Below are 15,955 nucleotides of genomic sequence, written 5' to 3'. Positions count from 1 at the left end.
CACACAAGCTTATGACCTGGGCGATCCCTGTGCACGCAGCTCAGTCCAACTCTGGCTTTCCATTGTGTACTGTACTTATCGCGATATGTTAGACATATTTACAGTTCAGCTTTCGCTTCTGAATTAGTCATGACTTCAGACATGCAGCATGTCCACATTTTGCACTATAGGTAGAAGATTACTGGCTAAGTCACCTTTTGTGCAACTCCCCCCCGAAGAAGCTGTTCGTTTTCATCCGATCAAACAAATATAAGAGATTGCATACAATCAAAAGCTACAGCAGGGTGCAATTAAATACTTTACACATAGCTGATTTATTGAGGGTGCTGTGAGGGAGAGGGCGGAGGCAAAAAAAAAAAACGACATTTAAACAGAACAGCACATGAGCTGTGGGTGCAAAGATAGGGTAGTGTTTTATACTGAAACTTTCTAAGAAGAACTTAAAACCACACCTAGTTTCATTCAGCCCCAGTGCAGATTTCTCCAAAATCTGGTTTGCCTACAATTTTATTGCTATTACCTGATGCTGAGAAGCAGGAGGATTTGTATAGGCAGCACATACACGTTCACTTATAGAGACAACCAGTCCCTGAGACAAAGACTGGGTCGGCAGGTAACGTAGAGGTTAACATTAAGCTTCATAACCCAAAGACTGTCGGTTCGGGTCCAGGTCCTGCTACTACAGTATGTCTTTGAACAAGGCACTTGCGCTGGATTGCACTATTATTCCACCTGTATTTATAGGAAAAGTAAAAGTCATTTTGGATAAATACTCCAGCTATTCATTGAACTAACTGAGAAACTAATTTTCCTTTGCAGTTTATGATTGGAGTCCCAATTCTTTGTCCACGCAATGACAAGGCCCAGTTTTTTTGGTAATAAATAACACACACAAAATGAGGATTTTGGCAAGTCCAGAACAGATTCCATCTCCTCGCCTGATTCAGCAGTGGCTTGGAACACATTCTGCTCATTTCAGCAACAGATAATCAGAAAAAGATAAACCGGTGAGGCCAATCTGAATAGGGGTCCGCCATCACAGCCAAAACTGAAGAGCAGGAATGCAGCAAAACCAAGCAAAAACAAGTTCAATGACATGACGCTATGGCTCCTTCAGTGCTGGGCAAGGTCTGGTCTTGGTTATTTACTTAGTCCTTTGTGCATCTGAGGGTGGCTGGGGGGCAGTTGCAGAGTGAATGTGTGATGGTGCGCTGGTTGCCGTCACTATGACGATGCGAGGGCCCAGAGCCTGTAGGTGCCTCCCGGGGCTTTTCTGCACTGCTGCGTCTCCATACAGCAGAAAGGACGGCCACAGGCGGCTTGCCTGCCAGCAGCTCCCCGGTAACTGCTCCACGACAGAGCAAGCAATCCTCAGAGCGGTGTGAAAGGCCGCACATGGTGCTACTGTTCCTGCAAAGAAGCCTCCACCAACAAGGTTTTTCCACTTCAGTTTGTCAGTCACTCAAAACGTGGAACATCAACATTATGTGTGTTGAATTTCTCACTGGAAAAACAGTTTCCAGAAGGACAGGAGGCATGAGGTATGTCCATAACAAGGTGAATTCTGGGTGGGGGCAGTTGTTCGGCTTGTCTGCGCAGGACAGCCTTTGTAACTGTAAATATCCATCAGATGAAAGGACACTGCCTCTGCTTCAACATTTCTGGGCAAGGTCCTGTGGCCCAGATGGCCGTTATGAAGTCAACGCAGCAGTGCACCAGGATCCTGAAGAGGTGATTGGCAGTGCACTTGCTCAGGGAGTGCCAATCTGCCCTGCTACGTTGGACTCTCAGATTTCCATGCCACCACCACTCAGCTCCCCTCACAACAAGTCCAACACGCCTGTGCAAGATATGCACCGCTGACCTCAAATTCTGCACTTCTGTGCATGTAATGTCTGAAACGTCAAAGCGCGCCTGCAAATAGGCTGGCCTGCCACATACTTAGGAGGGCTTCCCAAGAAGCTGTTGATGGTAGGGGTGGGGGGTTCACTTATCCTTCGCCCTCTCAGCCCATGAATCGTTTCATCTTGTTAATTAGCCCAGATTCCCCTTCCACATACACTCCGTTTATCACGTCATAAAAATGGTGGAGAGGCAACCGCCCCCCCTTCCGACACCTGACAGCCGGCCAAATGTTAAGCTCCTTGTGTCGAATAAATAAAGATGATTTATAGTTCATATGAGAGCAGTGATGACACTTCTCCGCACGCAGTCATCTGGGACAGATATATGGCTTTTGGAATATACGTGCTGGGACTAATGACCCCTTGGTGGCACACTAGGCATAAGATAATGACATGTCCCCCATGCTATAATCCTTACCTCATAATGCACAACATGTCGCTAAGACTTCAGAACACCCTCCAAAGCACTAATATACTATGACTACATCTGTGGATTACAGGAGGGAGTGGAAGATGCACAATGAGCACCCACACCAATGGGACTGATTTCTGCACCAAATGAGGGAGAAAAACAGCAATATAACAGGACAGAAAAAGCCATGCTAGCACAGCAGTATACTATCACTACATTCCAAATTTACTTTCTTAACATGGCATTTTAACTGTATTAATTAGTACATGATTACATAAGCAGCCCAAACATTTCATGGACATCTAGCTAAACATTATCCCCGAGGACCTGGATTTAAACTAAACAAGAACTGCAAATCAGTTTCATGGAAAAACAGAACCTAAACCAAATTCTTTCATAAGTATAAATCTTTTCACTGAATCATTTCATGATTTCTGTATGCTTTTTCCCCATTTGTTTTTTTCCCCCTTCTCAGGACAAGGGGTCAGGCCATGAATAAATATTTTCAGACACCTTTATAAAACTGTTGTCCAGAAGTGGATATCTGGAGCTCTGAGACACATTTTTCCACTTAGTATACTGCTGACCAATATTCCTATTCACTCAAATCTTTTTTGATATACAGAAACAATAAGTGGTTTAAAGCATTTTATATGAGAAATTCCCATGGAAACCATCCTCTTTCTGCTACAGCCCGTAAGATCAAAGCAAACCAAATTTGACCAAGCAGCTCCTTAGGGAAAATAAAGCAACATCATGTCTACAACAGGTATCACATTAGGAATAATCACTCAAGATGACCTTTGCCATATAAATCCCAAGGGAGGATGACTGAGGTGAGTGCAAAAACACAACAAACATCATCAAAGCTGAGGAAGAAGACAGTTGCTGAACTTGATATGGTAAGCAGGACACAAAGGGCATTTGCCCTGTCAGGCTCTGTATCAACAGCCCCTGAAGAAATAGGTCTTGAGACTATGATCCCAGGAAGATTCATCTTGATCTACTCACTGTTCCCCATGTTGGGATAGAGTGTGCACCCCAACATTGACATCCATTGTCAAACAGCAGTTCCACCACCCTGTAATCCCATCATGGAGGAACACAGATGTTCCTACACGTATTGAACCCATGATCTGCTTCTCCCTCACATCACTAAGTTTGTAACCCTTGGATCGGAATCATAAAAACATTAAAAATGGCTATAAAGTCCCTTTTTACAAATTAGCAGAAATTAATTATTAGGAAATAAGTTCAGAGGTAGAGGCCTTCATGCCCTTGGGGTAGTAAATATAGTTTTATGATCAACCAATAAGAACAACTGAAGGGGGGGAGGTTGAATGGGGCCAAATTTGCTCAAGTGTATTTGGTTTTCCCATACGCAGCTTCTATTGCCAATTCTTTCCTTTCATTCCCAACACACACACACACACACACACACACACACACACACACACACCAAGACAAATCCCTTTTCCTGTTCAGCACAGCTACAGTACACAACAAGTCTGCCCAAGACACTTTACCCCCGCCCCCTTCGTCAGCCCGTTTCAAAAGCAGCCGCCAACTCAGCCCCTTCACCATCGGCCTTCCCCAGGAAGATTGCATCTTTTATTTATCAGTGCTTGGCTTTATTTTTCCAGTGAATTCCAGGCTGAAATGCAATCAGCCAAGAACCCCTCCCTGTGTGTGCTCCTGTCATTCCTCATTGCAAGCATGCAGAATGAGCCACACAGTCGCACACGCAAGCGCATACACACACGTACAGAGAGAGAAAGGGAGAAAGGGCTCATATTAGCCAACAAAACCCAAAGCCAGCAACCGGGGAGCAGGAGAGTGGAGGAGCAGAGCCTCTCCATGTTTAAAAAGAAGAAAAACATGGAAAAATGTGAAAGGGTGTAATGAGATGCACGGCAGGGCAAACAAAGGCAGGTTGGCTGGGAAGGCGAGTGGAGTGAAGACCCCTCAGCCCTGCGCCTTCTGGGGGAGGCTAAGCACGTTTGCAGATTGCATTAGAATTTAAATTAACCACAAAAGTAATGGGATTAAAATCCTGAAACCTTTCCAAGAGTGCATAGCCCAGATCACAGATCCCTGAGACTAATTGCTTTAACGAATGCAAAGGAAAAAAAAAAAAAAAAGAGAGGGGGGAAAAGAAAAAAAAAAAAAAAAAAAAAAAAAAAAAAAAAAAAAAACAATGGGCGGGTTGACCCTGTGCGCAAATTCTGATTCCTGGGATGAGGTGACATGCGTGTTGACATTTTCACAGCGCCCCAACGTGCTCTACAAGCTTTTGTACTTTTCTTAAATCAGTCGGTCGCCTCGTAAGAGCGACCGCATATTTGCGGGTTCCAGCAAGAGACGCGCCTCGTCTCGGCAGAATAAACGCAAAACCAGGACCGATTTGCCGCAAATTACGCGAGTGTCCGTCAAGCAAACAGAAGCGCTGCGGCTTTAAAAAACGCCGTCCCTCCCACCCCTCTCCAAATATCTTCTATTTAACAAGCGGTGAAAAGGAATAAAAAGGCGCTTTTGTACGCCTCCCTTTTCGGAGGGTGACAGGAAGCTGAAAAGACACAAATGAACATGAAAATGGGAACAAAGTGCCAGAGCTCTCAATGGGAATGCCTGACGGCTATTTGATATGCGCACTCGGCAAACACGGGCTCGAAAAGAGCGAGGCGAGGGGCTCTCGTCTCTGGGAAAATAAATAGCAACACTGGCCCTTTTAAATTACAAAACGGAATAATTATAATAAAAGATGTCCGACGTGTTATTATCCACCTGCTTGCGAGTGACATTTCGTATTTCGAGACCACATATTTCCGTTGAAGAAGAAGCAAAAAAAAAAAAAAAAAAAAAAAAAAAAAAAAAAAACACACAGAGGAGTGATGGAGCTCGTCAGGATGGCTACGCCAAATAACCTCCCCCACTCGGCTCGGAAAAAACAGACAAACAGGACGGACAGACGAGCCGAAGGCCAGCCCTGCCCTTTAAACACACCGTCGCAAAGCAAAACACTTTAGAGAAACGGGGGGGAAATATGGACGCGTCCGTCAAAGCGACGAGCGACGGAGACGTTCGAAAACAATCGCGTCGTCCGTCCTCCACCAGCCCCCTCGAATTAGCTTAGCTTAGCTGGGTGGCTAAGCGCCGTTCGCCGCGCGGCTCGCGCTCACTACTTCCGTCATTATTCCTCCGCTATTCGCTTCACGAGGCACCAAATACGCGTCCGTACGTATCCATACAAATACATATGCGTTCATATACATAAACGCCTTTTACCGAAGGAGGTCAACAAAACGGTCGCTACTGGCATTTTTTTTTCTGTAACGTTGAGCATTTCGGGGGTTTTTATAGTCCCATTTGGGCAGGGAGGGGGTACAATGGTTGTTTTTTTTCGTTGTGAGAAGCATTGTGTTCACGCTGGTTTAGCACGCAAAGCCCCGTCCGTCATGGGTCCCTGCGAGGGCTGAGAGCTGCATTCCTCCCTTTGTCCAGGAAAACCAGGCAGCCAGCAGCTCCCCCCTTTCCACCCTCATTTCTACACTGCACTGCCATTCCGATCCGGCAATTAAAAAAAAAAGGAAAAAAAAAAAAAAAAAAAAAAATCGTCCAGCCATTGTTGGATTGCAGAGATTATTTTCCTTAAAAAGAAACAAATAAACAACAGCAGGCCCTGCGTAATTAATGTGTTGTATGGAATATAAAACCCGATTTTCCCGAAGCGCAACCCTGCTCACCGACTTGCAGGACGTTGTCCACACAGCCGCCTTCCAGCAGAGCGATCCCCCGTCGGAAAGGCAGCCGCGTCTCGTCGCTGTTTTCCCCGGCGGCTCCGCTCTCCTCCCCGCCCGTGTTGAAGGACGAATACATGCAGATCTCCCGTTCGCTCCGGGGGAATGACCAGTACACGATCCGCCTCTGGACGGGCTCCGGGATCCGCTCGAAGCGCTCCTCCACCCTCTGGAAGGGCCACTTCTCCGCTACTTTCCGCGCCGCGATGTCCAGCAGGGACTCCGGGCTCTGAGTTTTGCCCGACCCCCCTTGGGCAGTACCCTGACCGCCACATAAGGCTCCTCCGGCCCTCTGTCCCTGTCTACATGCCGGATTATAGCCGGGTCGGCAGCAGAGCCGTTTAGCTGGGGGTTGCTGAACGCGCTCCGCCATGATCGCACTGCTTTAGCTGTACAGCCAGTCACCGTACCATATAAACGGGATAAGGAAGAGAAAAGGATACTTTGGTCGATTGTTCGCCGAATATGGGCAGGCTCACCTTATTTGGCAAAAAGAGGCGGTCTTTCAACCCGCTGTCAAATCCTTTGTGTGGCCACATTAGGCGAAAAGGGCGGAGCCCTGGCCCGCTGCCAACCCCTCGCCTGCGCTATAAAAGGAGAGAAAGGCGGAATTCCCGAACGTCGGCAAATCCTCTGTGAAGCCATCCGGCGCCGAGTGGGAGGGGCTTCGGTGACTCACAAAACTTTTAAATTCTTCTTGATTGAGTTTAGCGGCGGAGCTTTAATCTATGGGCGGTCCTCGATACCCCCCAGCAGGCGTGAACGACTGCTTTGACTGAGGAGGTATAAGATGACTGTGTTAGAAAACATCCGGAAACTCGGGAGGAGGGCGGTCGGGCGGTCGGTTCGCTGGCCCGCTGGACCGCGCTGTGGAGATACTCTGCGTTCGCGGAGGCAGGAGGCTTTGATGTTCTCCGCCGCCTGTCAGTGGGAGGAGGGGAAACATTTAGCCCTTGAGTATTGTGACGCTTTATTTGGAAAAGAATGTAGGCCTGGTCCGATTAGGCCATATGATGGGCCCGTCCAGCCTCCCCTCGCCGATGTACAGTGTCACGAGGTGTCCAGCTTGAACTTCAGCAATGCATCTTTTAATATTAATTAATATCTGAAGCATTTTACTCTTGTGATCACTGAGCGATTTTTATTTTTTTCCCCCCACCATAGTTTGCTTCCATTATGAATCTCATTCTGTTAACCTTTTGTTCGAGGCATGTTACAATATTAGTTGTGGAGGCAAAGTAACAGAATTCTCTACAAATTTATACTGCAGGGAATTCTTGCTGTACTTCAGGGTAAGTACCTTGATTACTGCAGGAGCAGTGGGGTTTGAAGCAGAAACCCTCACATGATTATAAGGTGACAGCACTGACAACTACAGAAACTGCTGTCTCCATTGCACTGTTTGTATTTAACATTTTCTACTATCTCAAAATTGAATACTCTTTTTGATTGTAAAGGAATTCTACTAGGGAGTAATAGGAAATCAAATATATGTCTCGGGTTAAAAAAAATTATCTGGCATGAAAACAAAATGTGTCTCGTCTGGCACCATGTATGAAACAATTTTGCTATAAAGCAATTTAATTTTCACCGAATGTAACACAAACAAAATTTTGTAGCAAACTTTAATTATAGCCTTAAGATATTTTACAATTCTCGACATACATTTAATAAATCGAATATTACTTTTGTCAGAATGTGACATGAAGATATTGAATAATCCATCCAAGAATAAACCTTTGGAAAATAGTTTTCAGTGATCATAAAATACCTTTAAACCAACTTCAAAACCGAATAGTCCTACCATTGCTTTTACCCTGTTTTTTCGCTCGCTCATCCCAGTGTGCTAGTAAGTAAAAGAATAAAATATGAGTATTTGCATGTCCAACAGCTGAAAGAAGGGAGTCTGGGATTAGACACTTTTTGCAGGAGTTTTAAACTTTGAAGCAGACAGAAAGTATACTTAGGTTGACAGTTTGGGCTTTTCAGTGTTTGACTCCCTATGGGAAATGTGCTGTAAACTGCTTTGTCACAGACTGCTGAGAATAGTATACTTTATACATTGAAGTTTAAATTAATGGAAGATTTACAGCATGGTGGCTTAGCCTTATAGGACCAGATCCTGACATTTGCCTGTTTGTGTTTGCATGGATTTTGTCTAGGCCACGAAGTACAAGATGCTAAATTAGCTCTGACTTAGCAGTAGCAATGACCATGCTACACTATTCATGACAGTTTCTCACACACAATACTGATTATTTTGGGCTGCTTGCTTTGCTTTAATATCGTGGTGATTTTCACTTTTGTGTCTCTTTCGTACGCATGCACACGCAAAACCTTGCACAAAACCAGGCTCCATCCCTAAGTTTACGAAATCAATACTCACACCGGGCGATGGAAGAGGAAGAGGTTTTGTGCTGAAGAGCAAAGACTGAGTCACATTGATGTTTGTCAAGTTAATAAATCTTTTTCAGTGTGTTTCCACTCAGCCTTTGGCTTCATAGTCTCTGACTACTGGCTTAAGCTGGGGCTTGATAGCATCTTGCTGTAATTTAGAGCCATACTCCATGTAAATCAATAGAAATAGCCTCATTAGATTTAATTACTTGGTTGTGAGGTGCCGCATCACATGACAGGGTCAGTTTGTGAGAGTTTAAACATTGCTTTGTACTTGTCTTAATCTTTATACATGTTGGCTGAAGCCATAACCAGAATTTACTTTCCACATAGTCCATAAAATTTCTGTTTCAGGACCACTTATTGTCCAGTGCCTTAAAACTATACTGACTAATAATAAACAGTACTCAGTTATAAAGGCCCCCACCGATGATAAACAATTCTCAGCTATAAAAGCATCTGTTTTGTGCAGTCTAGAAACAAAGAAGGGTAAGGAAGGCTGGTGGTTTTGAGTATAACTATATAATAGTTTCCACATTATTAACTTGTTCCTCAGCTGATGCTTTTATCCAGATCAACTTACTGTATTTGACCCATTTATAAAGCTGAGTATTTTAATGGAGCAGTTCAGAGTAACCATCACGCTCAGCAATACTACAGCAGTTGCAGGATGTGGAGATTGACCAGACAGGTTACCAGTCCACTATGCTAACAACTTCTCTTATGCATAGCCTGAGTAAACACTAGGCTAGGATTTGCTGGAACAGCCCTAGCAGCAATAATACAGCGAAAGAACAGTTTATGGATGGAGGCCCCTGAAACATCACTGGTACCACTTCCCAAGTGAATGGAAGCTGCAAAGCTGATATAGGTAACAGCAGCATTGCTGTCCATCTGACTTTGCAGTGTTTGAGATGCGTTCTTATTTATAATTATGCCACAGTTTCTAGTTCTTTATGTTTGTGCTTTTCAAACTCAACGTGTGCAATAATACCGTAGTGCACATGCTGGAGATGGTACGTGTTGTATAAATGGGGCAGGTGGGGGGCCTTCTCATTTCCCCTTATGGCTTAGTGTGTTTTTATTTTGTGGATGTTTGTGAGTTTTTGTGCGCCAGATTAATGTTTATGATGCAATGATTATGTTGAAGACTAAAGCTTGTTGAGAGGTTGTTTTGTACTGTTGTTGGTGAGGTTTTTGTACAAATATGAATGTCTGTATGTTTATAATCCATGTTCCCCTGTTTTCCTCTCTGTTTCTCCTTTGTGTCCATCAGGGTGCTATATTGCATATTATATTCAGCAATAAAAATATCATGTAATAGCAAGTATTCACACAAGCTGCATTTACTGTATATTGGATAAGATAGTATACATTTGGTGGAAGATAAGCCAACCAACGTCAACAACCGCTTGTCCTGAGTGGGGTCGTAGCAAGCGAAGGCCTAACCCAGTAACACAGGGCACAGGGCCAAAGGGGGGAGGAGGCAGACCCAGAATGGGACGCCAGTCCGTCACAAGGTACCCCAAGCAGGGCTCGAATCCCAGACCCACCACGCAGCAAGCACCAGCCAAACCTGCCGCACCCCCGACCCCCCAAAGATAAGCCTATCAATGTAAAATTCCTACAGAGTTCAAGACTTTGAGCCTTCCAGTGCATTAAGTCAATGTGACTGGCTTAAAGAAATATATATTTTTATTACCAAAAATGACTAGTCTCACAAAATAACAGTAGAATGACTGCAGCAAAAAAAAATTTAGTTGGCCAAGAGTGATATCTTAAGGTAAAATATAGTGTGTAAAATTTTCCATTAAACACATGTTTGGTGTGGCAGTTTTTGACAGTTTCATACAGAATCCTGCCTTCAAGCATATATGCTATCCCTATGTTTATGAGACTGACCACTTGCCTTTTTTTATTTGTCTACATGCCTTTGAGTTTGTAATAAATGTGTTGGATGGACTGAAGATTGTGCACAGCATCTTCGTTTCTCTCAGTACGTTTTTTTTCTTATCCTTCTTCAAACATGGTTGACAAGGATGAGCTCTGCATGAGCAAAGAAGGTGCAATAACAATCAGACCCAACGAAACCCTCCAGGGCTCCCCCAGGAAACCAGATTTATTTTAGAAAATGGACATTGCCTCATTTATTACCAGGGGGGATTTTATGAGATCTGTTTGCCCTGTGTTTCATTTATTAAACTTCACTTTTCTTGCAAATATGGCATGAGAACTTTTTTTAGAAACATCAGAGTTCAAACAGCAACACAGATCTAGCTTGTCATGTTAAAATGTAAGTCTTTGCATAGCGATACCACATACACCTCTGCTGCTCTTAATTCCTTTTCACTTCCTCTTTTTGACAAGTGTACTGTATGTTTTGGGGAATATTCTTATGCAGTAATCTTGGAATTGGTAATTTGAGGTTTTGCCACCCAGGCTTTAAATTCTCAAAGCATGCATGAGCCACATGGCAAAAAATGATCTGTACAGGATTAAGTGGATATTCTTTAGGCCCCAGTCATTAAAGACAAACACATGAGTACTCACTTTGAATTAATGCATGTATAAAATGTACTGTATTTAGCTTCTCTTAGAATTATTTCTTATGAATATTCTAAAATAATTATATGTACATTATTACTTAACAAGTATATGTTTATTCTGGAACCAGGCCATTGTCATAGTAAACTGATCAGTACAATGAAATTTAAAAGGAGTTATAAAATAACAGCATTACGTCTGCTTCAAATAAAATATATTAAAAAGTTTATATTTTACATAATTTTATATATATATTCTATTATAACAGCTGTTCAGACAAATCGAGAACATTAAAAGGCAAAAAGTAAAACATCTGCAGAGCTATGCGAGCATTTCATAGAAGTGCAGAGCAGGAATAAGCATGGCAAGGCATAACTTGTGTTCACTAGGGTTAGTCACCAGACTACTGTGACCCTACATTGCACAAGTGGTTACTGATAGGGAACAAATGAATGAATGAGAAGAGTAATAATAGCATTGGTATGGTAGGGTACAGTACAAAGAGACTGTAGTCCTTCAGCATCCATAGTGAGCTCCCACTGCTCATTCCAAGTTTTTCCGTTTATAGGCTACATACTGAATGGTGATGTTAAAACAGTAATGTGTTGTGAATGGGCTTTGATAATTATAAATAATTATCAGAAACGTATCACAGAAAAATCTACCGATTCACAGCTTTCTGTAAAAATCATGCACCACTAAATTAATTTCAGTCAGTATTATGATTTATGATCTGCATGCACAAAATACAATCAGGCAGGAAAAGTTACAAAAATTAAGGGTAAACTAGAGGTATAATCTTCATTATAGTGCATTTATTAAAGTAAAATCACAAGGGAACAATTATAACATTTCATAAATAAAAGTATTTGTCAAACAAGCCTTCGTCAATAGACACTTCGACGTCCTACAAAATTTGATATATAATTGGGGGGGGAAACTACGTTTCCCATGGTGCTCCGCGCTGCTGTAACGCCACATCTTGACGGCAGCTTCCGGGATCTTTCCGAACGGATTGGAATCTGCACAACTTTCGTTTTCCGGACTGGTTTTTGGTGAATATCTTTAACTGTTTCATAGTTTATTTCTTAATCTTGCTTATTATTACGCGTTATTATTTGTTAGCATCAGATACCCGTATTTCTTGCTTCCACGGTTTCTTAGGGAAGCAGGACAACGGAGCTCATGATAGGCCGGCCCGGTTTGCCACAATTTGACTTTCAGTTTGCGAAGAACGCGAGATCGACGCGATGATCGTTGCTTTAGTTAGTGAGGTTGTATGAACGGCTCCTAATCACAAAATAATTACTAAATAGACAATTTATCGGTGTAAAAATCCATGGCATGTTCTCTTAACATGTTTTGTGTACTAACTGGACTGAAATTGTTAGTTACGAACGCTTTTTTTTTTTCTCCCGCACCGCTTCACTCGTCATCAAGTGAGGAAATTCAGTCATGTCGAGACAAGGAAATCACATTCAGACAGAGTAATATTACAATCACAATGTGCTCGAAGTTTTTGTGACTTTCTGTTACACACAGCTGTACTATAAGGAAAACTCAAGACTGGTCTGTCTGTGTCCTCTTGCTCAACATAGATTTCCTTCATTTTCGTGCTTTTTCAGATGATCACATCATGTCTGATAGTTGAATGCCAGGCAAGTTTATCATGTACTGATGACATGAACTAAACGTGAACCTCAGCCCCCCAGAGCTACCAGCTTTGTTTTACAGTCATGTTTGAGAGATCTGGCTGAGAGGGAAAAAAAAATTAAATTAAAAAATTTTGGAAGCGGTCCTCTTCCCCTGTCTTATCATGGTAATTCATTCTGGGAAAGAAAATCTTTGTAAGATGAATTCTTGCAAGTCAAAAAGATGTCGTTTACATTGATACAGTGATTTAAAAAAGAAAACTGATGTGCTCCTGTTTATGTGTTCCATTGATTACAGTATATTACTGTAAACAGGTCTCTAACTGCAAAAGATGCTTGCATGTGCCACTAAGCTGCTGGGAGATTTGTGAAATCAACATTTGCTCTTCGTAAATAAGGACAAACGTTTCGGAAATTGAACTAGGAGTATTAAACGAAACGCTTCATAAACTTTAGTCGTGGTTAACTGAATGCTTGTATCTCGGGCGATGTCTGTATACATCTTTACCTTGATAGGTTGGTGCATCACCTTTCTTCATGTAAGGGAAACTGGTAGCATACTGGTCAGAGCTGGAGAAGATTGTAGGTTCCAATCCCACCTATTTCTGCAGTGCCCTTGAGCAAGGTACTTACCCTAATAAATTCCTCCAGTAAAAATTACCCATCTATCTCAATAGGTAAATCATTGTAAGTAACTTAAAAGTGTAAGTCACTTTGGAGAGAAGCATCAGCTAAATGAATAAATTTAATGGCAGTCAGTGGCAATCATTTTACTGGAAGTATCATGGGGGCAGCTGGTAGCGTAGTGGTTACAGTGCTGTTTCTGGACCAAAGGTTGTAGCTTCAAATCCCACGTCTAGCTGTATTGACCGTGAGCACCATACTTACTCTAAATTGCTTCAGTAAAATTACTCAGATCTACATATAGGTAAATAATTGAAGGTACCTTAACATTGTAAGTTGCTTTGGAGAAAAGTGTCAGGTAAATGAATAAATGTAAATGTATGTGAATACTGAGGTTGTAGTAATAAGAAAAATGTACTCTGGATCTGAAAAATCTATACTGTGGCATGGATTATAATTAAAATATTAACATTTAAAAAGGCGATGATTGAGACATTTTTTTCCTGTCGGAAAACAGTAATTTTTCGGTTTAAGTTTTCATGAAGTGTCATATTCCATACTTTCTCATTTGGCTCAAGCGTATGTCTCTTCCTCCTACTAAGGATGTGCCTATGTCAGTGCAGGCAATGATGGAAATTATTTTTGCTCAGAAAAATATTATATTATGATAAATCTTTGGCTTTTTTGGTATTAGTATAGTGAAGCTGTGTTTTCACGGTGACCTCGGGGAGAAGCAGGGTTTGTGAAACTACAGTTGTGCAAAAATCACGTTTTTAAAGCCTTATCAGTTTTGCGGAAACAGTTAAAGATTTTTTCAGCAAAAGTTGGTTGGAGTGCTACCAGGCAGTTATTTTCCATAACAACATTCATTAATTCTACATCAATATTTTTCTCTGCATGGAGCGGAGACATCACACGTAGCTAGATTGTATTCCTGTGGTTAAAAAAGTATCCCGACAAGAAGGCAGTCATGTTGACAGGAGAATTAATGTCTTTAGGAATTGAAAGCCTCAATTAGTAAGGCTGTTACTGATCAGTCTTGCAGGCTGTGGAATTCACTGGAATGAAGAGGGAGAGAATTTGTATGAGCCAAACAGCACCCCTTGATTCCCACCTGCAGACAAACACTGGCTTGGTACACAGTGGGGGAGGGGGGAATCACAGCCAAATATATCTGCCAGGTGTTTGATAGGCCCACAGTTTTGGTTCATCTCACACTCGCTCCACTTGTCTTGCTTTCTCCCTCCCTCCCACCGGCCTCTTTACACTTTCTTTGCGAGAACAAAAAAATAGAACAATTGCCACGAAGGGAAAACCGTAGTTTAATATTAGAATATATCCAAAGCAGCTCTATGTATATTCTTAGTAACACATTAGCCTAAGGCAATTTTAATTGATTTAAAGTGTGGGGTAATTATTAGGCTTGGTCGGGTTATGTAAATTATGGTTGTTCTCATGAATAATCACTCATATAATTTCTGGTTTATGTTCATGTCACGTTTTTCTGTGTTTCAAATTCCACTGAGGTTCGCAGAAATCACTAGACAGACAGAGTGTTGTAATTTTAGATTTTCTGTTTATGAGGGCTATGTACTGTCTGCACACAGGACTGGCTTTTACCAGACATATTTAGGTTCTATTGACTTCACTGTTAACTGAAAACTGGCATGGAGCAGCTTGTATTCTTAGTTACACGTGACGAGAGAGCCAACTCACGGACTCTTTCCATCTCTGATCCTGTCTATCTTTGCGATTATTTGCACCAAGCACAGGAGCAGTAAATTTCATGTAGCAGACAAAGTACAGTGTTGTGGCCTTTAAATAAAGGGGGGGGGTCAGTCCCTCTTCTGTCTGGGTTGCTGCTGTTGCATTTGTGAGCCTTAAGGTCTTTTTTTCCAGTTTCTCTTGTGAAAATACAGCTGTTAAAAACTGGTTACAAAATGCTACTAGAGACTAAACTTGGAAGTGATTGAAACAAGCATGGATGAGATGAGGGAAGTCTTCTGAGATGTACTGGCAATAGGAAGCCTAAACAATACGATTCTCTTCCATGGCTGCATTCAGGTCAGCAGGCGCCGAGAGAAGCATGATTGATGTGAAGGCCTGGGCGCAGTATGTGGTGGAGTGGGCAGCCAAAGACCCCTACGGCTTCCTCACAACCGTCATCCTGGCTCTCACACCCCTCTTCATCGCCAGTGCCCTGTTGTCATGGAAGCTTGCCAAGATGATCGAGGCCCGGGACCGTGAACAGAAGAAGAAGCAAAAGCGCCAGGAGAACATTGCAAAAGCCAAGAAGCCAAAGAAAGACTGAGGTGCCCAGCAACTGGTTTGGGGGGAGTGACTGTGATGTTGTCTCTGCCTCTGCTCCTTAACCCTCCCCTCAATCTTGAAGGGAAGGGGGTACAGTCATAATAATGGCTCACAGTGGGTGGGGTTTAACAGAACTAGTTCTGTGTAGCCACAAATGAGAGAAAGGTCATCAACAGGCTTTCTGGGGTAAAGACTGCATTTCTCTGTAAAAATCCAGTATGCAGAAATCTGTGGTCTTGGCACAGCAGTACATCATTCCATTTAAGTTCCAGAAAATTTTTTTTTGTTTTTTTGTTTCAGTGCCCTGCATTTAAA

General features: G+C 42.5%; 2 protein-coding genes across 2 annotated transcripts in view; one reads left to right on the top strand and one right to left on the bottom strand.

Annotated features, from left to right (window-relative positions):
* LOC108938585 (zinc finger, SWIM-type containing 6) overlaps window positions 1–6,486 on the bottom strand; it is a 62,150-nt gene extending 55,664 nt beyond the window's left edge. Inside the window, exon 1 of the mRNA XM_018759269.2 lies at window positions 6,060–6,486. Within this exon, the coding sequence (XP_018614785.1) occupies window positions 6,060–6,486 (427 nt within the window). The remainder of the gene's footprint in view (window positions 1–6,059) is intronic.
* A 5,542-nt stretch (window positions 6,487–12,028) lies between these two features.
* smim15 (small integral membrane protein 15) lies at window positions 12,029–15,954 on the top strand. The gene is made up of 2 exons (XM_018759095.2): window positions 12,029–12,109; window positions 15,395–15,954. The coding sequence occupies exon 2, from the start codon at window positions 15,417–15,419 to the stop codon at window positions 15,639–15,641; it is 225 nt and encodes a 74-aa protein (XP_018614611.1). The 5' UTR covers window positions 12,029–12,109; window positions 15,395–15,416; the 3' UTR covers window positions 15,642–15,954.
* Window position 15,955: the final 1 nt, after the last annotated feature.

This window comes from Scleropages formosus, chromosome 17, assembly GCF_900964775.1.
Source record: "Scleropages formosus chromosome 17, fSclFor1.1, whole genome shotgun sequence".
NCBI lineage: Eukaryota > Metazoa > Chordata > Actinopteri > Osteoglossiformes > Osteoglossidae > Scleropages > Scleropages formosus.
Note: the sequence above shows the minus strand (reverse complement) of the source record. Positions and strands in the feature narration are given on the sequence as shown.